Raw genomic sequence first — 23,740 nt, 5'->3', positions numbered from 1 at the left:
ATAGCTCAGAGTGGTGTGCTTTGAGCGCCAGCTCTGTCTGCTATTGACAGTGTAACTTGTCTCAACTGTAAGATGAGATGACGATAGCACCTACATATATCATAAATTCTTTGTGAAGATCAAATGCGATAATATATACATAATGATTAGCCAGGTACCTGACACACGGTAAATATCCCAAAATATTAGACCGTCTTCCCGTGATTATTCCGAATCCTTTAACATCATCGTGTCCGTGAAAGTATCAGGCATGTTTTTCTTCACTTCTGAATCTTAATTTCAATAAGGGCAATAATCCCCCTTCGTACCTCGTGTACATTGAACTGAATGTCCTGATTGGCCTCAAGCCTATTGGGTCAACGTTATAATTGACAGAAACACAAGCAGAGTTCTTCCTGGTGGACGCAGCAACAAGCGCCCTCACTGCAGGGCTATCGATGTTCTTCTGCTCGGACTCTGTGCCTGGGACACTTGAAAATCAGCCATGCGTACTCGGAGAAGCTATGCTCTCACTAGACAGCTACGTGTGTCAAGAGAATTCCGGCCTCCGAGAATTGTGCCTCCAGGGGTTGGCACAGCTATGAGAGCTGAGTCAATCCACTGAGAAGCCACACCAAGGGCTAGAGTCAGTTGCTCCGGAAGAGGATCGCATTCCCCCTAATAACTTGCAGCAGAAGTGTCATCACGTGTGTTTACCGAAATAGCCTGTCCCACCTTTGTGTCAGAGACTTTCATAGCTGGTTACAAGTGCTGGGGCTGATACTACCACAATGACCCCACCACACTGGCCTTCTGTTATTGAATTCCTGTATCCCCTAAAATTCGTATGCTGAAATCCTAGCCCCCGGTGTAATGAAGTGAGGAGGTGGGGCCTTTGGGAGTTAATTAGGTCCTGAGGGTAGAGCCCTCAGGAATGAGATTAGTGTCCTTATAAGACTAGACATGAGAAAGCTCGCCTCCTCGCTCTGCTTTCTAATATGTGAAGATGCAACAGGACCGCCGATAAATAGGAAGCAGGTCCTCACCAGACATTGGCTCTGCTGGCCGGCACCTTGATCGAGGGTTTCCCAGCTTCCAAAACTGTAAGAAATAAATTTCTGTTGTTTAAGCCACCTGGTCTGTGGTATGTTGTTACAGCAGCCTGAAATGATTAAGATGTAGGCTATTTTTTTGGAGGGACTCCCCTTTTAGTTTCACCATTTATTTAGCCATTTGACATTTGAAGTGTCATTTGAACACCTCTGAACCTCAGACTCCACATCTCTCAAACTGGGCAAGAAACGTCTCCTGCAGCATTGCCATCATTAGAAATTACACTCATAAATCATCTTGTACAGTGGAAGCCACATAACTTCTGCCAAAACCGCGGTGCTCAACAGCGACAGGTAGCGCTCATTTTCAGTTAATCCTGTGAATATCAACTCAACATCAAAGCACGTACATGGATCTAAAGAATAACTTCTCTTTTGCTTTGTTTTTGCACAATTCCAGTGATTGATGTTATGACCATTTTAACTCCGCTGTTCCTTTAATTCTCCCCATCGCCTGGCACCAACCCTCAAAGAGCCACTGAAAGGAAAAGAATAACTTTTCAAAGGCAACATCTGGTTATATAGCATATATAATAATCTGGTCTTAGACTTTAAAATGCACAATAATTGAATCATTCATATTTATGTTTATTCTAGCATTTTGTGCATATTGGACTCTGGCCAGATAGATAAAAAGAAGTACTGAAAGAGCTTGTAATGTTTTTAGGGGGAGAGAAAAATGGTAAAATGAGCTACCAAGATAAGCCACAATAAGGCAATAGTAAAGGTAGAATGAAGTGAGAATAATTAAGCTTGCCAGGCTGGGTGAGAGGCGTGAAAGGGAGATCTGGGGGAGGTGATATCTGAATCAAGACTTGAAAGACCACAGAGCATTTCCTAGACACGGACGGGGCACTGCAGCCACCGGAAGGACATGGCAGGCAGGATGGGAGCAGCATGGCGCTCGGCTGATGTCAGGTGCGGGACTCGTGGTGGGCAGGCATCGATTAACGGCTGAGGAGGGCATTATATCCAGCATACTATGGGGCTTATGCTCATAACAAGGGCTCAGGAATTTTTCCTAAAGGAGAGTTTGAAATGTCCTTAAAAACCTGGCTTGAGGTAAGAGCCTCTTTTTACAAAGGGAAGGCCTGGGCTAATTCCACAGGCTCAACGACAGCTCAGAATTTACTACCAACACGTGTAAACTGCATAGTCTCTTATGAACCCTTCTTCCTCTTCTGGCGATGGGTTGAACCTCTGTGACATTATTTTCTCAGCAGAAGGATTTCCTGACCTAATGGAATCTGTTCATATTCAAAATGAATAAAATATTACCTTGTTTCCTTCTTCATTGAAACCAGGCTGAATGCCTCTAAATTGCTACTCTCTACAAAACCAGAGCCTGAATGTTTGTTTATGCATCAAATTACCTAGACAATCCAGCATGTAAGTCCCCCAGACCAACACAAATTCAGTTTCTCAAAGAAACAGAGAAAGGCTAACAGTATCTGAACTGACCCTTTCATAAGAAAACATGCAGTTCGTTCTAGAGTCCCTATTGCTAGGTCAGCATCGACCTGTGAAAAATCCAAATAGTTTATGCAAACTCCATGCTCCTTTCAGTTTTGCTTAAAACTTTCAAATAGATAAAACTCCAGTTATTTTCAAAATAAAAATCTGCCCTTCCTTGGGGACAAATTACTAGGTTACTTAGTCCTCAAGTTAAGAGAACTGCAAAAGGGTCTTCAACTCTTCATCTAAGGACTAGTCTCCTTCAGAAACATCTCCTGAGGTCAACACCCTAGAAAATCACGGCGATGCTGAGTTAGGCTTGGCAGTGATGCACCTGCCAGGGATGAGGATATTTGATTTATTGCTGCATGGCAACTGCAATCTTCTGGCCCTGGACCTGCTTCTTACAGAGCTTGCTTTGTTGAGAAGCGTCCCTGGTGTCCTCTGCTTTTTGCCAGTCACAGCTCTAAATAAGAGACAGTCTCTCCCGAAATCACCTTCCCTCCTTCTAGGAAAGGAGCATGTGCACTTTCCATTGGACAGCATCTTGAGAAAGACTCTGCCTTCTACTCAATGATTTCTAAGAGTATCCCCAAGTGCGTTTGCTGAGCAGCACTATCTGTACTTGTCACAGCAGCGTGATTTTAGAGGGCGAGCTGGAAACCTTGGGAAAGTCATCTCACCTCTCCAAGTGTCACACTTCTTAACACGAAAACATAGAAAATGATGCCTAGTGCCATGTTGTATTTTGAAAGGCATCTTGCTAAACCTTGCCATCCAAATGTGAGTTATTATTTATTTATTACCATGAACAGTGATGATAGTGAACATCTTCCGCTGGACAGTGTCAAATATTTTACACATTTAAGGGTCAATCTTTTGATGAAACTATTTTGAGGTTTTCAGGAAGTCAGCGTCTCAAGAAGGGATTGAGATGAGTGTAAGGGATAGGTTTCTGGGGTTGGCTGCCAGCTGCGATAAGGTCCTGCAGGCTGGAACCCAGGCTGTTATATAAGCACCATGGCAGCAAGTGGGACCTACAAGTCCCCACTTTATACCCTGCTGGTTTTGTTACCTAGGTCACTGAGTTTACCTTTCCAACTTCAGTTGGTGTCCCTGTGAAATCTGAAAAATAACGTCGCACATTACAGTCCTGAAGGCTGAGACAGCTCCGACTCTCGCTGGTACCGTGGTTAACATATAAAACGTGCTCTTGAAAGATAGCTACCTCCATGCTGAGCAATGGTCGGCATCATTAGATTTTTAGTTAATTCTTTGAACATCAATCCATCAGTGGTATTCTCCCCCATATTCAGATGATTGCTTTTCTTACAGCTTTGAGGATTAATTATTGGCTACTACATCTGAATGAAATAATCTGATATAGGAGGTATTCCAGTAACGATGATGATACTCTAATAGTAGATAACGATAATAATAATATGGCCATTTATTTAAAATTTATTGTTTGGTCTGGACTTTGGGGATTTAAGGAAATCTGTTAGTGTTGGGAGAGAGAGAGAAAGAGAGAGAGAGCAAGAGAACATGAGAAGGAGAGAGTGATTACTGGGTACATAGAAGGTATTTCAAGGAACTTAAAAGGAGAAAGTACAAGTGACTTTCAGTAGAGATTGGGATCCAAAATTGAAGAACTATCAGGAATTAAGGTTCGCATTTCTAGAGCCACACTACCGTTGCTGTTCAAACCATTTCTTTGAGCTTTCTCTCATCAAAGTGGTCCAAAGCAGCACTCGCGGTTGACTCAGGGTTGGCCTCACTGAGACACAGCAGTGAGAGCCTTTGTGAAACTGGGCCTCACTCGAGTATCCACATCCAACATCCTGAAAAGACAGCAAGGAAGTGAAGGGGCCTTTAGGGGAAACTGATGCTTTGCCCATCACGCGAGGCGGCTTCAGACAAGTCCTTAAGATCAGTTAAAAAATCTCTTTTTTAACATTTTTATTGGAATATAGTTGATGTGTGTGTGTGTGTGTGTGTGCGTGTGTATCTCCACTCTTTTTTAGAGTCTTTTTCCATATAGGCCATTACAGAGCACTGAGTAGAGTTCCCTGTGCTGTACAGCAGGTCCTGATGAGTGATCTATTTTAGACAGGGTAGTGTGTATATGTCAATCCCGATCTCCCAACTTACCCACCCCTCTCCTTCCCCCTTGGTAACCATGTTTGTGTTCTACATCGTGACTCTCTTTCTGTTTTGTGAGTAGGTTCATTTGTACCATTTTTTTTAGATTCCACATATAAGCGATATCGTATGATATGTGTCTTTCTCTGCCGGCCTGACTTCACTCATTAAGACAATCTCATTCAAGGGCAGATTCTGCGTGTGTTCTCCCACGATGGAGGTTGAAAGTCTGCATTTTTAGCACATACTCAGGTGATGTCAGTGCTGCAGATCCTGGCCCAGGAACACACGATGTGGAGCAGACTTTCGAGAAAAGAATCGGAGAAACGTAAGTGGCAGGAAATCTGCGGTTTCCTGGACCTAGCCCTGAGCCGCACAGAAAGCTGGTTCCTGGGCAAGCTCGCTGCTCTGTGTGTGCCTTGTCACCCAGCCCGGTGACGCGATGAGTAACCTCAGCCGCAGCAGCCTGCTGGCCCAGCTAAACGGAGAGCACGGGCTGCCTAAAGATACTGGCAAATAAACAAGAGGTGCTGCCGCAGCCAATTTATTTGGAGTTTGTCTTGTTAAGACACACGGGCTGTTTTAGGCCAGAACTGTTTTCCTTCTCCTTTAACTCAACGCTGGAGAAACTCGCGAGTCTGCAGGGTGAGCGGGATTTTTATGCAGCTGGCTGATTGATCCGTACGCATAGTGCACTCAGGAGTCATTATTTGACATCATTACTGATGTGGGGGGGCTTTTGGTGCTCCCCTTCCTGGCTTGGACAGGCGCTTAGAGCCTAACTACCAACACACATTTATTGGGTACTTCAGGTATGTTAGATACAATGTAAAATCAATACATGTATTATCTCATTTGGTCCTCACCAAAACCTAAGAGCTAGGTGCTATTTTTATTTCCATTGTAGTGATGATGAAACTGAACCCCAAGTGTGTTACAAGAGCTGACCCAGCACCGTCTACAACTCCTCCGCCTCCTTCACGGAACATTCCCACGCTGCCCTTGCTCCCCTGTCAACGCCCCATCCCCTCTGACTTTGGGTTGGCGCTGTGTTCCGGTACCCACCTTTAACTCATCCCCAGTACAGACCTTCTCCTCTTTTGCCCCTTGGTGGGGGAGTGGAAATGTTGCAAAGCCGTTCTGGCTACACCCAGTGTCCCTTTGTTGTGGGTGTGCTGTGTGTGCTGCCTTCTTTTGATTCATTTCTTCAGCTACCATTCTCAGTATCCTCAGTGTAGCTCCAGATTCCTTCCACATAACCCAAACCCAAATCCCAGATGTGCCTCCGTCCCTCCTGGCAGATGACTCTGCTCTTTTACTTCAGTGAAAGAGGCCACACCCAAGACCAACTTCCTCAGAATCATTAGCATTGGCCTAGACTGGGCAAGTTCATTTTTAACATACATCCAAGGCAATCCTAAATACATACTGAAATCTGAAACCATGGCCTTATGTCACACTTAATAAGCAAAACTGATTCAGTTAAATATGAATACTCACATTTTTCTAATTTCTAAGCATTTATTATATCCATTTATTTTTTTACGTGGATGTGAAAGCCTCTAAAGTAGAGTGGAAAACTAAGCCAAGTATCACTAGATCAATAAGCTTATTGAAAAATTTCCCTATTCACAATTTTATTCACCTGGAGGAGAATTCTGTCTCATTGCTTTGACTATCTTTGAACAAAATTCACTAAATCACTTGTTTGCCCATTTGGATATTTTGGAAGTGATAGAGTTTGGATGCCAAATTCTTGAAAACAGCTTATAGCCTGTGGTTTACTTTTCTTCTCCAACTTAAGGGAAGATTCCATCCTCCCGAGCTGTTTGGTGGCATCCGTGGTGACACCAGCCACAGGCGGCCACTTGGCGTACTCCCCACATGTGTGACGTTCATCTCCTTCACTCACTTCCTGCGTATCGACCATCTCTGCTGAAGTCCCGGTGCCAACGTGGCTGATTTCCCGCATCCCTGGAAGCACCTGGCTCCACGGGATTTCACAAGCACACAGCCGCACTTAGTGAAAGCATGCCAAGGTTCCAGCCGAAATTTGATTTGAAAGTTTTATGAAATTTTACAAAAGGCAAATCCAGACTACTTGTGAAAACAATTTGCTCTCAAAAACTTATAAAATTTTCCTGTTTTGATGGCAAAAGACAATCTATTGTGCCCATTCTTGCTGCTGGTTATCTCCCCATTCTGTCTTCTGAGCTCAAACCCCTGCCATGCGTCTTGGTGACCACGCAGATGGGATAAAACACTGGGGGACTGTGGCAGTTGTAGCCACGTTGAAAATTGAAGCAGATCGTTACGTTGTAAACAGCATTTACAGGGTTAGTGGGGAAGATGGTCAGAGTCCCGGATCCAGTTTTCCCTTTCATACAGATGTAGCTTTACACTCTCTCTCTCTGTCTCCCCCCACCCCCACCGCTTCCATTTTTGTTCCCTCTCTCTTCCTCCACTGACCCGAACGAATAAGCCCACCAAAACGCATTGCTGTTGTTATTGTCTCTGACCTGAGGTCACAGGGAAAAGACTCAAAACGAAAATAGAGATCAAATCAGAACCATAAACGGATGCCAGAGGGGACGGTGAAATAAAGGACCGAGACTGGGCCGAGCATCTCATGTTCTCCACAAAATGAATTTCAGCTTGAACAATGGTTTGCTTTTGCAGTCTTTGTCCTCCAAGGATGACAACGATGGGGAAATTGTTTCAAGTGATGACCCGTCCATGCTGGGAGCTGGAGAGCAGGTGACCGGCCCGGGTTGCCAAAGAGAGGATGTTCTCGAGGGCTGCAGTCGGTTGTACACATCCGAGTACTCACCTTGCTCTGAGTGAGTCACGCAGGGTTCACACAGGTTCAGCCCCAGAGCAGCGCTGCTGAAGAAAGCAGACTTCTCCAGCTTTGCTTCTGCGTACCTGCCCTAGAGAGATGCCTGTCAGCACTCCAGCAGGCAGAAGCCTCCGGATATCTCATTTTGGAACGAGGGCTGGGTTTCAGCTGCCACGGAGCCAGAAGGGGAGAACAAACAGCCTGTACACGGACAGACTCCTGGGAGGAGCTGCCGCGGCGTGCCGCCTCCAAGGAGCAACCGCAGATTTGAAAAGTTTCGAGTTTGAAAATGTCGAGTGAAGGAAAGTTTCATGCTAAATTGCAAGACGGTTAGTTTCTTACCCCACCTCTCCTGATAATAGGAAAATGAATGCTGCACCCTATGGCTTCCAGAGCGACTGTGATTAAAGCTCATCACGATACTGCTATGGACAGCCAGGAAAGGTGGACAATACACAACCAGGTTGTGGAGAATTTGTAAGTTCATTTCAGGAGGGAAGAGAGAGACAGAGAGAGAGAGAGAGAGAGAGGGAAAGCAACCCAAACCCAAATCTAGGCAGAGAGGGGCCATGATGCAAGTTTGTCCAGTGTTAACCTTGCACTTCATAGTCAGAATGTGAAAAGATTTAAGTAGGTCAAACAACATCAAAAACAGGCTCAAGGTATTCCTCCATCCCACAAAGTATTCCTCCATCCCAACCCTGAGTCCCTCTAACCTCACAATTCATCCACTGAATAGCAGGATAAACATGTGTGTTTATCAATTCTTGCTTTCTTCTCTTAAACAAAAGTCATTGGCTAAAATCTCTCAGAGTGGTTCCCAACTCCTAGTGATTTTCAGGGTATAGACTATTACGGTCATTGGAGAGGTCAGACAGCTAAAGAAGTACAGGTGAGTTTGCCCCCTCCGAAGGACTCTGATACTAAAGACACAGGTTGTTTTAGCTCAGAGGGTCCCAAGTATAGAGGAGAACAAATGCATCTTTGCTCCATCACTGGGCTGAGTGCTAGAAATAAAAATAACAGCAGCCTCTGATCCTAAAGGTCTCATCACCTTTACTGAGGGTGAGAGAGGACACGGCAGTACACAGCCGATGGAAGAGAAATCACTGACAGCTGATTTTAAAATCCAAGTCGAATAGAGTTTCCAGAAAAAAAGCGTGGCGTAAAGAGGTGGAGATGGGAATAAGTGGCTCCAAGTCATGATCTGAAATCCCCTCGTAACTAGTTCACCCTTAACTCTGGACATGGGCCCGTCTGATAGACCCAGAGTAGAGCTGACCTTGAATCAATGATGGCAACGTCATCAGCCCATCCAGCACATGTAACTGCATGTATAACAGCATATATGTACACAAAACAGCATATATAACTGTCACTCCTTTAACGAAGCGCAAGGTGGGGTTTCACAGGACCCTTTCTTCGAGGAGCATTTGGGCCGTGTGCGCGCTGATATTACCGTATTGACGGAACCGGCATAAAGGGTGATGAGCCAGGCCGCTCAACAGTTCCTAATGAAATATAAATGACGGTGTATATACATAAATGTGGATAATTATATCCCTTCAAGTAATCAGTTCGGTAAATACAACCACCTGTCTCGAGAGAGCGACGCGCAGTCGCTTCTCACCGAAGTGAGGCAGAGATGGCGTCCCGGTGCCTGTTGACGGGACCGTCACTGCGGCGGCGTGACTGCTCAGGGGTCCTCTGTCATTTTCACACTACGTGGATGGAGGAGCTGTCTCAGGCAGCAGATCTGCTGCTTTCGTGGCATCGTTAAGCGTTTTATTTATGTGTGTGATCCCATCCACAGAACTCTGCATTGCCATCCTCTCAGTTACATGCCATGCTCTTTCACAGGGAAAACATAAAATAGGTATGAATGCAGTTGGCAACCTAGACAAGCTGACCTTCATTGTGCGGCAATGTCTTGCCTCATGTAGTCAAACAGCACCCCCAAAGGAAAGGACATCGAGGGACATTTGCGCCAAGCGCATCTGGAGTATGTCTCCTTACCCCAGAGGCTGCAGTCCACTCTTAAATCGAGCCAGCTCAACAGAAAGCCAAATACCTGACCCACGCTCTAGGGTCCCTTGAAAATTGCCTTTACTGAATCACATCTGGTGTGACGTCATCAGGCTGCATGAGGACTGCTGTATGAAACTTGCTGTTACATATACGGTAGGCATGCCAGGGAGGACATCGTTACCTTCTACGGTGTCCTCTCCGTGACAATCCTGGGAGTAATACCTCTTTGGTTTTAGTACCAAGAATGGCTGTGCTTCTCCTGGGCAACGGTCTATTTGTGCTTTTATCTCGCAAATGTTGGACAATGAGTGACTGACCACATTTTCCGGTAGGAAAAAAAATGTGTTTTCCTCCTGGCTTTCTGAAAATGTGTTCCCAAGGGTCCTGAAGCTTTCAAAAAGATATTGTCCAGTTTGTGTTTTTACTTCACGATAATTTTTTTAATGATATAAGGATATTGGAGGACAGGGATCAGGAAATGTTCTCTATAAAAAAGCTAAAATAGTAAATATTTCAGGTTTTGTGGGCCACATACATCTCTGTCGTGTATACTTTTTTCAGCCATTTAAAATTATAAATCCCATTCTTTTATATTTTTTATTAATCTTTATAGGAGTCTAGTTGCTTTGCAATGTTGTATTAGTCTCTACTGCACAGCAAAGTGAATCAGCCACCCATAAACATATACCCCCTCTGTTTTGGATTTCCTTCCCATTTAGGTCACCACAGAGCACTGAGTAGAGTTTCCTGAGCTATATAGTTGATTCTCATTAGTTATTTATTTTATACAGAGTATCAATAGTGTATATATCTCAATCCCAATCTCCCAATTCATTCCCCCCCAACGCTCCCTGCTTTCCCCACTTGGTGTCCATAATATTTGTTCTCTACATCTGTGTCTCTATTTCTGCTTTGCAAATAAGATCATCTGTAACATTTTTCTAGATTCCGCATGTATGCATTAATATATGATATTTGTTTTTCTCTTTCTGACTTACTTCACTCTGTATAACAGTCTCTAGGTCCATCCACGTCTCCACAAATGACCCAATTTCATTCCTTTTTATGACTAATATTCCGTTGCATATATGTACCACATCTTCTTCATCCATTCATGTGTAGATGGACATTTAGGTGGCTTCCATGTCCTGGCTATTGTAAATAGCGCTGCAGTGAACATTGGAGTGCATGTGTCTTTTTGAATTATGGTTTTCTCTGGGTATATGCCCAGTAGTGGGATTACTGGATCATATGGTAGCTCTATTTTTAGTTTTTTAAGGAACCTCCATACTGTTCTCCATAGTGGCTGTACCAACTTACATTCCCACCAACAGTGCAAGAGTGTTCCCTTTTCTCCACACCCTGTCCAGCATTTATTGTTTGTAGATTTTTTGATGATGGCCGTTCCAACTGGTTGATTTGCATTTCTCTAATGATTAGTGATGTTGAGCATCTTTTCATGTGTTTGTTGACAATCTATATGTCTTCTTTGGAGAAATGTCTATTTAGGTCTTCTGCCCATTTTCTGATTGGGTTGTTTGGGTTTTTCTTTTCTTTTTTTTTTTTTTTTTGATATTGAGCTGCATGAACTGTCTGTATATCTTGGAAATTAATCCTTTGACAATTGTTTCATTTGCAAATATTTTTCCCATTCTGAGGGCTGTCTTTTCCTCTTGTTTATGGTTTCCTTTGCTGTGAAAAACCTTTTAAGTTTAATTAGGTCCCACTTGTTTATTCTTGTTTTTAACTTCATTACTCTAGGAGGTGGGTCAAAAAGGATCTTGCTGTCATTTATGTCATAGAGTGTTCTATGTTTTCCTCTAAGAGTTTTATAGTATCTGGCCTTACATTTAGAAGACCATTCTTTTTTTTCAAAATGTTATTGAAATATAGTTAATTTACAATGTTGTGTTAATTTCACGTGTACAGCAAAGTGATATACACATATACATCTCAGTTATACACATATATATCTATTCTTTTTTAGATTCTTTTTCATGATAGCTTATCACAAGATACTGAGTAGAGTTCCCTGTGCTATGCAGTAGGTCCTTGTTGGTTATCTATTTTGTATATAGCAGTGTGTATATTTTAACTCCAAACTCCTAATATCCCTCCCCGCTTTCCCCTTTAGTAACCGTGTTTGTTTTCTATGTCTGTGAGTCTATTTCTGTTTTGTAAATAAGTTCATGTGTTTCTTTTTTCTTAGATTCCACATATAAGCGATACTAAGTGAAGTAGGTCAGAGAGAGACAAATTCGTGTAAAGAGCATTCTTAACTCGTGGGCCATACAAAAGTAGCAGTATACCAGATTTGGCCCACAGGCCATTGTTTCCGGACCCCTGTTGGAAGATCCCTGGATAAGCTCATTTCTGAAAACTGCCATGTGATTGCAGGATCTTCAAATTGTGTTCGCACTAATGTTTTTGCTGGTGCCAGGTGGTGCTGTTTACCCTGACATGGGGTAAAGAGAGAATAGAGAAGGCTAGCATTAACTGTAATTAACTGCAATGGCGTGTTGGGTCTAGGAGAAGCCAAGTGTCGAAAAGGCAACCTACACATAAAGACTCCAAGTCGTTCAAAAGATGGTGAGAGCGTGAGCTCGGCACACAGCCCACAGCCCTGGCAGCACCACGCAGACTCACAGGGATGTGCGTTTGTCCCGCGTGGGGTAGAGTTCTTTCCATGGTCACACTGTGAGGGGCAGTTTTGTTTCAGCAAAACAGCAGCACGTATCATGACATCAATGTTGTTAGTTTAACATCAACTGGCTTTTTAACGTGTTTACGTGTAACTTGTTAGTTTAATTCTGTCTTATGGCTGTGGAAGAACATTACAGACGCCACAACCAGAGTCCTTGGTTCAAAACCCAGTTCTGCCACTTCCTACCTATGTGTAACATGCTTGAGATAAACAAATTGTAGGTATAAAGCTCTCCCAGTGGATGATGCTACCATCACCATATTCCCTGTTCATTTATACACATTTTAAATAAGGGATAATAAAAATAACATGAAGAAGGAGATCAAGAGCAAATTTTACATTTAAAAGGTTTTAGTACCTGAAGGTAGGGAAAAACTAAACTAGTTATTAGAATATGCATTTTTCCTCCATCCCCAGTTCTTATTTCAAGCATTGCTTTTATTTTCTGCACAGTTTCTTACCTTTTAGTATTCCTTCTCCCTGCAACACATCTATGTACCCGGTGACAAATGTATTTTCATTTTTAAGCTGATTTTTAGGTAAAAAAATAAAGCCTGGTCATGGTAACGAATCATGCAGGTGGTAGACTTTCTCCCCGTCCTAAGCCAACTTTCCTGTCCCCTCCCAAAAAGAAAACTCTATGAATATTTCCTTGTGTTTCCTTCCAAAAACCTTGAATTTTGCCATTTGCAAAAGTATTATCTTTTTGCATTTCAAAATAACTTTGCATCTTTCAAGGACCCAAGTGGACTAATTAAAAAAAAAAAAAAAATACAGTGATCTTTAGTGTGACACGGGCAGACAGAGAACCCTAAGAAGAAACCCAAGCCTGATGTAGGGTGGCTAAGAAAGAGGAAGGAGAGAGATTGCTTTCTGAAAGGCTCCCAGGGATTCAAAAGAGCGGGGCCACTCAGGAAATACACGTCTTTACTTACTGCCTGAGAGCGGGATGAGTTTGCATTCTGAGAGTTGGGAGAAAGAAGAGGAGAGAGAAGATAAGCTAGAGGAGGAGACAAGAGCCAGATTCCTGGTAGTTTTGAAGTCATGCCTTTTTTATTTGATCCAGAAGACACAGGACAGCAAATATCAGATTTTAAGCAGGCGAATGGTGTAATTAGAACTGCACTTCTAAGAGAAGGTTAAACTCCAGAGGCTGAGAGATCAGTGTGCTGCCTTTTGCAGGGTCTGAGTGAGCTATGAGATGATGGGGCTGTGACCCAGGGTTTCTGACTCATTAAGTCTGGTGTGAAGCCCAAGAATTTGCATTTCTAACAAGTTCTAGGGCATGTAGATGTTACTTGTCTGGGGACCACACTTTGAAACATGCTGGATTAGAAAAATGGTAGTAACAATGGTAAAAACCGAAAAAGCAGGCTTGGGTGTCACGTAGGTAGAACAAGAGGGGCTGGACGGTGGAAGGATTCAGGGCTGTGTCCCAAGTCCTGACTGCAGCATGCAGACATTGAGGCGGGGGAGAGTGGGGAGGAGGAGGAATGTTTGCTCAAGGTGAGATGCTGCCTTCCCTTGGGGGAACCGCTGGTCTGGGCACGACTGCGATGCGCGAGGGAGGAGCTGTAGAGAAGACAGATGATCACGTTTGCAGGTCAGGAGAAATGTCTAGACCAATGATAAAGTTTAAGAAGTCATTCTAACGTAAGGGACAGACGTCATACGGGTGAATGAGAGAGAATGGGGAAATGGGAAGCAGAGGCCCAGAACGGAACTGTAGGTAACACTAATAGAGAGCTTTTGAATAAGATAAACTTATTAACTCTTTATAGGCCTTCCACTCTTCACTTAAAATAGAGGTAAACAGAATCTATCTACAAAAGCAATTAGCTAATTACTGAAGCGCTACATAGTTCGTATAAATAATTCTCAAAGGAAGAAACGGAGTTTAAAGGGAAACTAGCTGAAGTGACTGACGGAAGTCATTGCCAGGCCTCCAGACGAATGCGTTATTTAAAGAAAATTTCTCATCAAACCTTGAAAATTGTAATAGAGAAAAAAATCGGACGTTGGGAATGTCTAGGACTAGAGAAATCAATATACAATGTTGAAAACGAATGAGCTAGATCTGTATGTGGATACATGTATGATCCAAAAATATTTAAAAAAAGATAGCAAGTTTCAGCACATAGTCATTATGATACAGCTTATACAAAAACCACAAAAACAGAACCATATATTTTATTTGAGATTTTTTGCCAAGTTGTTTTCTTCCCCCTGATTATTTTATTAGGAAATATGTCATTTTTTTGGTCACCAAATTTATTTATTTTACTTTTTTCCTACTTGGAAAAAATTGAGATATAATTGACACATAACATTGTATTAGCTTTAGGTTTACAACATCATGACTTGTTACATGTGCATATTGTAAAATGATTACTGCAGTGTTTAGTTAACCTTCATCAACATACACAGTTACAATTTTTTTTTCTTGTGACAAGAACATTTAAGATTTACTTCCTTAGCAACTTTCAAGTATACAATACAATGTGAGCACCTGTAGTCACCAGGCTGCACGTGACATCCCATGACGTCATATCATAATTGAAAGTTTGTACCTTTTGACCACTACCACCCATTTTGACACCCCTCCACGTCTCATAAAAAACATCAGATATTTTATAAAGTGTATATAGCATGTTTGTGATTTAATGACTAGTAATCCAGCACCCCTCTGTCCGCAATGCAGCTGAGGCAGGAGCGCGTCACCCGCCTGACCTTCATCCAGGCACGTTCCTCCCTGGCCCCGACACCAGAAGGGAAAGCTCGGCTAGCCTTTGGGCTTATTAGCCCCACAGTTTCTTTATAGTTTCACAGCGTGTGTATATGTACTATTCCATACGGGTTTAGGTGTGTCTATTTTAAACTTCATGTAAATTGAATCATATTTTTTATATTCTTCTGTGGTTTCCACATTCGGGCTTTCGTGTGACGTTTGTGACATTGATTGATGTATACGTATCGTTGTGGGTTGAACTGTGTCCCTCAGAATCCAGACGTTGATGTCATAACCCCAGGGGCCTCAGAACGTGACCTTATGGAACAAGGTGGTTGCACGTGTAATTAGTTAAGGTGAGGTTACATGACAGTAGGATGGGGCCTAACGCAATATGACGGGTGTCCTGAGTAAAAGGGGGACACCTGGACACAGAGACAGACAAACACATCCAGAGTACTCTGTGTGAAGGGCAGACAAGTATCTCCAGGCCAGGGAATGCCTAAGGCTGCCAGAAACTCGCAGAGAGGCAATACATTCCTGTTGCTTGAAGCCACCCAGTTGTGGCACATTATACAGGAGCCCTAGGAAACTGATACCTGTGGGAAGCCATTCATTCATTTTCATTGATATATAGTATTCTATTAAATGAATATACCACAGTTGTTTCTTCAACCTTCTGTCATGTGCGTGACACAAAGCGTCCAATATTTTGCCCCCGTGATGTATGCTGCTGCGAAAATTCTTGTACGTCTCTCCTGCTGCATGTGAGTCAGGCTACATCTAAAGTGTCTGCCCAGGAAAAAAGATACGCTGGCTTATGGGTTTTGTACATTTTACTTGATAATTTCGAGTGATTTCCAAAGAGGTACCGATAACATACAATCCAGCAGCAGAATATAAATGATCCTGTTGGTCCACATCCTAGCCAACACTGTCACTGTCAGCAAGACTTTATATTTTCTACAGGAATACATAGATAAAAATGAACTAAATGAGTGGTCTGGAAGGATGCATAGCAAACACAAAATGATGGTTACCCTAAAGAAGGGAGGAGAGGACCATTACTGGAATTAGGGATAATTAGAAGTGAATAAAGACATGAGAAAGGAAAAGACGGAGAAAGAGAGAGGCAGTTAACGAGGGAGAGAGGGAGAGGGAGAGTTGAAGGGAAGGAAGATGGAAATGAAGGAAGGACAGACGGAAGGAGAGGAGGAAGGGAGGAGGGGTGAGAAGGAAGGAGGAGAGAAGATGAAAAAGAGAAATAGGGAAAATGAGGGGAAAAAAGAGAAAGAGAGAAAGAAAGAGGAGACATTCCATGTTTTTCTGAAAAGACAGGTTACAAACCGATTAGCATCACCTCAGTGCAGGAATCAGGTTGTACCCTGTCTCTTCCATTACCTGTGGATGCCATGAAATGTTTGGCCACCAAATTTTTTCTCTTGCTCAGGAAGAAAGCTTTATGTTGAGCGGTGGTGTGTTAATTTGCTCTCTCTTGATCTAATAAGCAAAACTCACAGGAGGCCAGGGATTTCATCTCCCCAAAGGCATGAGATTTGCCTAGGTGATGGAGTGGACATGAGCACAGCTGGGAAGAATCAGCTGACAGCAAACCCTGCTCAAGCCCCGTTTGCTTCTTCACCTGTGTGAAAAATATATATATTAATTAAACTGGTCGGGGGCACTGTGTTTGGAACTTCTAGGCATGATAGTCATTGGATATCTGAAAAACTAGGAGGAAATTTCAATAAGCCTGTGAGACAAACAAAATAGACTGACACGCTGTCATCTACTGCCTTTGTTTTCTAAAATATAGGCAATATCTACAGCTTTTCACAAGGCCTACCAAGCTTTCTAAATGAGCCACAAGACTACATACATAATTAATCATTGTTTTCCCAGCTTGCAGTGTCTACATTATCTGTATTTGATCATCTTTGGAGAGAATAAGTGATATCACATTCCAGTATCTTAATAACATTGTCTTAAGGCAATTCATGAAATTGCCTTAGAAGTTAAAAACTCCTGAGGAAGCTGGCAGCCTGGCACTCAGTATGCACTTAATAAATGCATTCAGAAATCAATGAATGGATAAATTAATGTATATAAAATAATGAAGGAAAACTCTTCGGGTAGGATCGAAACCACGTGCATTAGTTTCCTATGGCTGCATAACAAACTATTACAAATTTAAGAGTTAAAAAATGCCCATGCATTAGCCGACGGTTGGGTGGGTTTGAAGCCCAGCTCCGCACGACTGGGTTCTCTACCAAGGGAATCACAGAGCCCAAATCCAGACGATGGCCAGACTGAGTTATCTTCTGGAGACTTCTTAGGAAAATTCACTTCCAAGCCCCTTCTTGCTATTGGCATATTCAGTTCCTTGAGGCTGTATTTTGAGTTTCCTATCTCCCTGCAGATGACAAGCTAGAACTGCTCTCAGCTCCTAAAGGATGGCATTCGTTCCTTGCCATCTAGTCCTGTCTATCCTTAAGCCAGCAATTGTGATTCAGATTTTCCTGCTTTTGTGGCACTAAAGTTGGATTTTTGCATTTGTTTGCATTTTTCTGGTTTCAGTAAGCCAGAGAAAGCTCTCTGTTCTTAAAGGATTTGTGTAATCAGGTCAGACCCACCAGCCTGCTTTACAGTTTACCCGTAACTGTGCCATGTGACATTACCCAGTCACGAAGTAAAGTCTATCAAATTCACACAGGGTATGTACACAAGGGGCAGGAAATCCTGGGGGCCCCCTGAGAATTCTTTCCTCCCTACCATGGAAGACTGCTTCAGTGGACCTCAGGGTGCACCACTGTACTTCTCTGAAGGCACAATGTGATATTCCAAGCATGCGTGACTATGATGTTGGAAGACCTCATGGTTCAAGACCAATAAATCATTTTGTTTTCCCTTTGGGGTTTTTTAAAATATATTTTCTAACCTCACATCTGTATGCTTCTGAAATAGCTTCTCTAGCAGATGGAAAAATTCTGTTACCTCCCCCCATTAAATGAGTGGAATACAAATATAGACAAAAAAGCAGAAAATATCCCCTTAGGAAAATCTGGTGACATTTGAGCCCTTTTCAGTGGTGGCACTAAAATTGGATTTTTGCATTTGTTGTAAGGGAAACATTTTGAGCCAGCTAGGGTTAAAAGGCCTGTCCTCATATCTTCTAAATTGGAGCAATAGAAGTTATCTCATGACTTAAGAGAACAAAAAATAGAAAACTGCTGTTTATTTCAGAATTTTGCATTTTCACAAACTGCTGGGTTCTTTGAACACATATGTTATTAAAAGAGCTGTTTTTTTCAATATTTGGCATTTAGGAAATCAACCTATAATGCAACATAGATTACTTCTATCTATTACGAGTCAATGTATCTGTTTTATGCATTATATATTCACTTGAAATCATCTTTCTTTGGAGCCCTCAGCTTTGGGGGGTTTCTTTCTTTAATTCCATCTTTCTTGTTCACTCTGCATTAAAAACTTTTCTCATATTTGAGAAATTAGACATGCTGACTTGAGTCACTGGATCAAGAACATTAAAGCTATGACTCAGCGAAGGACTGCATTATTGAGAACAATAATAGGATGTCAGTAAATAAAAAATTTAGAAAGGAAACCAGGACATAGGTACTCATGGTAATGAAGCAAAACTTCTTAAGAATTGCTACATTGCTTACTGCTAAGGGGTTTCAGCATATTTTAGAGATCTGTAACCTCTTGACTTTCAGAGTCACACTATGAGTCATTATTAATATCCATTTCACAGAAGATATAAGATTTTTTCTCATTTTATGATTCTTTATATTAATTTAGTAATTTTTATTATTTAATTTTTGTCTCCTTTTTTGGCTTTTTAGTGTACTAGTCAGGGTTCCCCAGAAAAACAGAACCACCTGGATATGTATACATATAGAAAGAAAGAAATGTATCTTCAAGGAGTTGGCTTATACGATTCTAGAGGCTGGCAAGTCCAAAATCTGCAGGGTAGGCTGGTAGACCAGAGAGCCAGGGAAGATTCCAGAGGTAGTTTGCTAGCAGAATTCCCCTTCATTCAAGGACAGTCAGCCTTTTGCTCAATGTCTTCAATTGATTGGATCACATCCTCCTCATATTATGGAAGGTAATCTGCCTTACTCAAAGTTTACTGATTTAAATGTTAATCCCATTAAAAAAAACACCTTCAAAGAAACATCTAGAATCATGTTTACCGACTGTCTGGGTTCTGTGGCCTGGCTAAGTTGACACATAAAATTAACTATCACATTAGTTATAAAGTTTAATTGTGTTATTAGTGATTTGTGGTTTAGTGGTTGCTTTAGGGTTTATAGCGCATATAAACCTTTAACTTATCACATTCTATCATCAAGTGATATCACTTTTCTCCACATATAGTAAAAACAAACCTTATACACAGTACACTTTCATTTCTCTGCCCCTGGCTTTTGTGCTGTTGTAGTTACACATTTTATCTTACATATAACTAAAAAACATTGTACTAATTTCGCTTTAAACAATTTTTTATCTTTTTTTAATTTTTAAAACTTTTAATTTTAAACTTATTTTAAACAATATTTTGCAAAATCGTACAGAGGTCCCATGTATCCCTGACCCAGCTTCCCTTAACAATTGGTTATCTTTTAAAGATATTTAAATAATAAAATAGTTTTTTATTTATCCATGTGGTTACCACAGTCATTGCTCTCCACTCTTTATGTGGAACCAGGTTCCTATTGATATCATTTTTCTTCTGCTTGATTGATTTCCTTCAACAGTTCTCATAGTACAAGTATGCTGCCACTAAAGTCTTCTCTTAATGTCTAACAACGTCTTTATTTTGCCTTTGTTTTTGAAAGAGACTTTCACTGGATGAAGAATTCTAAGTTGGTGGTTTTTTTCTTCCATGATTTTAAAGATTTTGCTCTATTGTCTTCTAACTTGCATTGTTTATGATGAGACATCTGCTGCCACCATTACAATCATTCCTGTACATGTAACGTGTCTCTTTTCCTCTGGCCCCAAAACTTACTTCATCTTAAGAATCTTTTACAAACAGAAGAATTGAGAACAAGACCGATTTCATTTCCAATCCAGTACAATCTGGCCTTTCCCTTTCCTCCCTGAATTCTGTTTGTAAAATAAACCATCTTTATTTGGTTGATCTCTCTCCTTCCTTTCTCCTTCTTAGCCAGCTAAAAAAGAAACAGAATGGCACTTGCAATATTTTTCCTATAAACCAACTTGCCAAGTTCAATATATTCATTAGAGACATTGTTTATCCTCCATTGTTACTGCAGGTGAAATTTTTTTAATTTTTCCATCAGCTAAAGGGGTTTGTTATTGCTTTTTGGGCTTCTGTTAACAGTTTGTTTGCCATTTTTCCACATTCTGCTGTTTCTTCCCTGCTTTTCCACCTTCCACTTGCCAGCTAGTCCAAAAGCAAATGTCACATGTTTTATGTTTTGTTACAGAAGCACCCCAGCTCTACGTGCCACATTCGACAGGTTAGCTTTTGCTGTGTAACAAGCTACCCTGATGTTAGGCGCTAACCACAGCATGCATTTGTTTAGCTCATGACTTTGCGAGTCACCTGAGCAGTGCTGCTGTTGACGGCCTGCCACCATCTGCATTGCTCCTTCATGCACCTGTGTCAGCTGGAACCTGGAAGATCTAGAATGGCATCTCATAAATGTCCAATGGTTGGCCAGCTTTCGGCCAGGAAAACTAGCCTGTACTTCTTCACTTGACAGTAGTGGCAGATATCCTGAGAGTAGCAAAACAGGGCAAACCTCAATGCACTAGCACTTTTCAAGCATGTAATGACAGCAGCTTTGTGATTGGCCAAAGCAAGTCTCATGACTAAGCCAGCATAGATGTGAAAGGGACTTCTGAAGGTCATGGGTTTAGGAAGAAAAGGAATTTGTGGCCACTTTTTTGCAATCTAATACTTACGCTTAGTGCTACTTTGAAGTCATAAAGATGTTTTCCTACATCATCTTAAAAGAGTTTATTTTGCCTTTATCTGTAATCTCTTTCTTTAATCTGTGGTATTCCTTTTCTTGTTTCTTTTATATTTGTTATCTAAGATGGATTTTAAATATACAAACTCTGGATCTGTTAGAGATTTCTTAGACTATAGAAATGGTACAAACCTAAAAAACATTGGCAATATTTATGGACAAATGTGATTCTTGAGCTACTGTAGTAGTGTTTTAGCAAAGGAGTTTTATTTTTTTATTGATATAACGTTGGTTTAGAACATTATATGAGCTTCATGTGTACAACACTATGTTTCTAGTTCTGTATAGGCTATAGCATGCTCACCACCAAAAATTTAGTTTCCATCCATGACCATACAGATGATCCCTTGCTCAACTCCTTCGCTTCTGGTAACCACTACCCTGTTCTCTGTAGCTAAATGTTTGTTTTTGTTTTGGTCTATTCATTTTTTGTGTGGTTGCTTGTTTGTTATAGTCCACACATAAGTGAAGACATATGGTACTTGTCTTTCTCTATCTGACTTATTTCACATAGCATAATACCCTCAAGGTCCATCCATGTTGTGCCAAAGGGCAAGATTTTTAATAAGAGGAAGTAAACCCTGGTAAAGGATTCTTGAAGAGACGGGAGTTAGGAAAAGGGAGGCTCCTTTCCTCTTTTTCGTCACCCTGGGCAACAGTTTTGCAATTGCAATTGCAATAGACAGAATCTGCCTACCTAGTTTAAGCAAAAAATGATAACAACCCACAGAGATGTTGTGTGTATTTGTTTGTTTAACTTAGGAACTTAATATAAAAACAAATGGATTCTTTGAAAAGGACTAAATGCACACTACAGAAGGAGGCCTTAATGAATGGCTTCTTATTCATTAACTGAAGTCTTCATAGAAACAAAATATTTTACTCAATGATCAGGGAATTCTCACTTCAACCCCCTCTTCCTCCTCACTATGGAGCTCTCAGTTTAAACCATTAGAAATCCTTTATTTTGTGTGGCTGAGAAAATATATTTTTCCATGTTAGTTTGCTCTGAATTCACCAGCTACGTATTGGATTACCTCCTGATACCTCTTCCTCCTCCTTTTTGTAATTACACTGGGGTATTTCTTGTTTTCATCAGAGCTTTATACAATTTGCTGAAGATTCAGAGTCTTTGCTTACGCACTTATTCAAAGTTCTCTGTGAGCATAGACTATGGATAACTGCATTGTTTTGGGGTCTTTCTTTCCCTCAACATCCTCTATGAGATGCTGGATTCCAACATGATCTACTGGGCTGGTATTGTCTTCTCTGTTTTTTCAGAGCTGAGTTTCCACCAGGAGACATAAGTCCAGTGTGTTCTGTGCTTGTCTTCTACCATGTACTATAATGACAGGCTGGGGGAAATTCTGCTCCTTTTGGTGTAAAAACTAATTTGTTGAGATCCAAGGTATTCCTCATTGTATAGAAAAACAGCAATCATGATATTTTTTGGGTAATACTTTAAAATATTTTGTCTGATATATTTCAGAGGTTTATTTTTTTATTAAATTATTTATTTATTTATTTAATTGGCTGTGTTGGGTCTTTTTTGCTGTGCGTGGGCTTTCTTTTTAGTTGTGGTGAGTGGGGGCTACTCTTTGTTGTGGTGCGCGGGCTCCTCATTGCTGTGGCTTCTCTTGTTGCGGAGCACAGGCTCCAGGCATGTGGGCTTCAGTAGTTGCAGCACATGGGCTCAAAGTTGTGGCTCACGGGCTCTAAAGTGCAGGCTCAATAGTTGTGGCACATGGGCTTAGTTGCTCCGCGGCATGTGGGATCTTCCTGGAGCAGGGATCGAACCCGTGTCCCCTGCATTGGCAGGCGGATTCTCAACCACTGTGCCACCTAGGAAGCCCGAGGTTTATTTTTAATGTAACATGAGTATTGTCATGTGGATTATATCTTCACACATTTATATGCACATCTCTTTCCTTGTGTCTTGTAGTTTGTGGCTCCTTGATTAATTCATTGAAAATGCTAGTCTGTTACTTGTTAGGGACTGTGCTGCATGTAGGAATATAGAGTTAACATGATATACAAAAGAGCCCCTTTCCCGACAGAGCTTACAACCTGGTGAACCATACACACAAGTAAATGAGCTATCACAGTACCACGTGAAAAGTGTTTAAGGTAAAAATAAAACACCATGGAAGGAAGTACATAGTAAAATCCCTATAGTTAAGGGGGAAAACTATTACAGAACAGCCCATCTTAAGATATAATCAGATATTAAACCTTCTTAAGTAAGAAAGTATAATTTGACAATTATCTCACAGTCACTTATAAAAGAAAAAAATAAAACAAACAAGCAAAAAAACCCAAGTGAGCATTTCCACTAAATACCAATTGTGTTGGAAACAAAAGCAAATGATTTTTAAACCATTTCACCATTGTAAACTCATAGGTGAACTATGACAACATTCATCAAACTACTGATGATCTAAATGCTCAAAAATCAATAAAATGTGCTTATTGATTCAACAGGATTAAAATCTGGACAGCAAATCAATCATTACATAATAGTCTCACACTAAAAGTAAGTTTATTAAAAAATGCCTGTAAATGTTATCTCCCTGCATTTCAAAAGGGTTTTCATTGAACCCTTCTTTAATGGTGCTATAAAATAAAATCAATATGAGAAGAACAGGAGAAAAATTCTAAAAAGAAAATTAAATTGCAGGCAGAAAAGAAAATCTTTAAAAACAGAAATACAATAAAGTATTCAATAGT

At 41.2% G+C, this 23,740-nt stretch overlaps 1 protein-coding gene across 3 annotated transcripts in view; it reads left to right on the top strand.

The window, feature by feature from the left end:
- Positions 1-23,740, top strand: part of KCNIP4 (potassium voltage-gated channel interacting protein 4) — a 512,843-nt gene that overhangs the window by 432,704 nt on the left and 56,399 nt on the right. Inside the window, exon 3 of one of the 3 annotated variants that reach the window (XM_057726085.1) lies at positions 14,737-14,746. The exons of the other annotated variants lie outside the window; for them this stretch is intronic. Within the exon in view, the coding sequence (XP_057582068.1) occupies positions 14,737-14,746 (10 nt within the window). The remainder of the gene's footprint in view (positions 1-14,736; positions 14,747-23,740) is intronic. 3 annotated transcript variants of the gene reach the window in all.

The sequence above is a fragment of the Hippopotamus amphibius genome, chromosome 3 (genome assembly GCF_030028045.1).
Source record: "Hippopotamus amphibius kiboko isolate mHipAmp2 chromosome 3, mHipAmp2.hap2, whole genome shotgun sequence".
Classification (NCBI taxonomy): Eukaryota; Metazoa; Chordata; class Mammalia; order Artiodactyla; family Hippopotamidae; genus Hippopotamus; species Hippopotamus amphibius.
The sequence above is the reverse complement of the archived record's forward strand: the minus strand, read 5'-3'. Positions and strand labels throughout refer to the sequence as shown.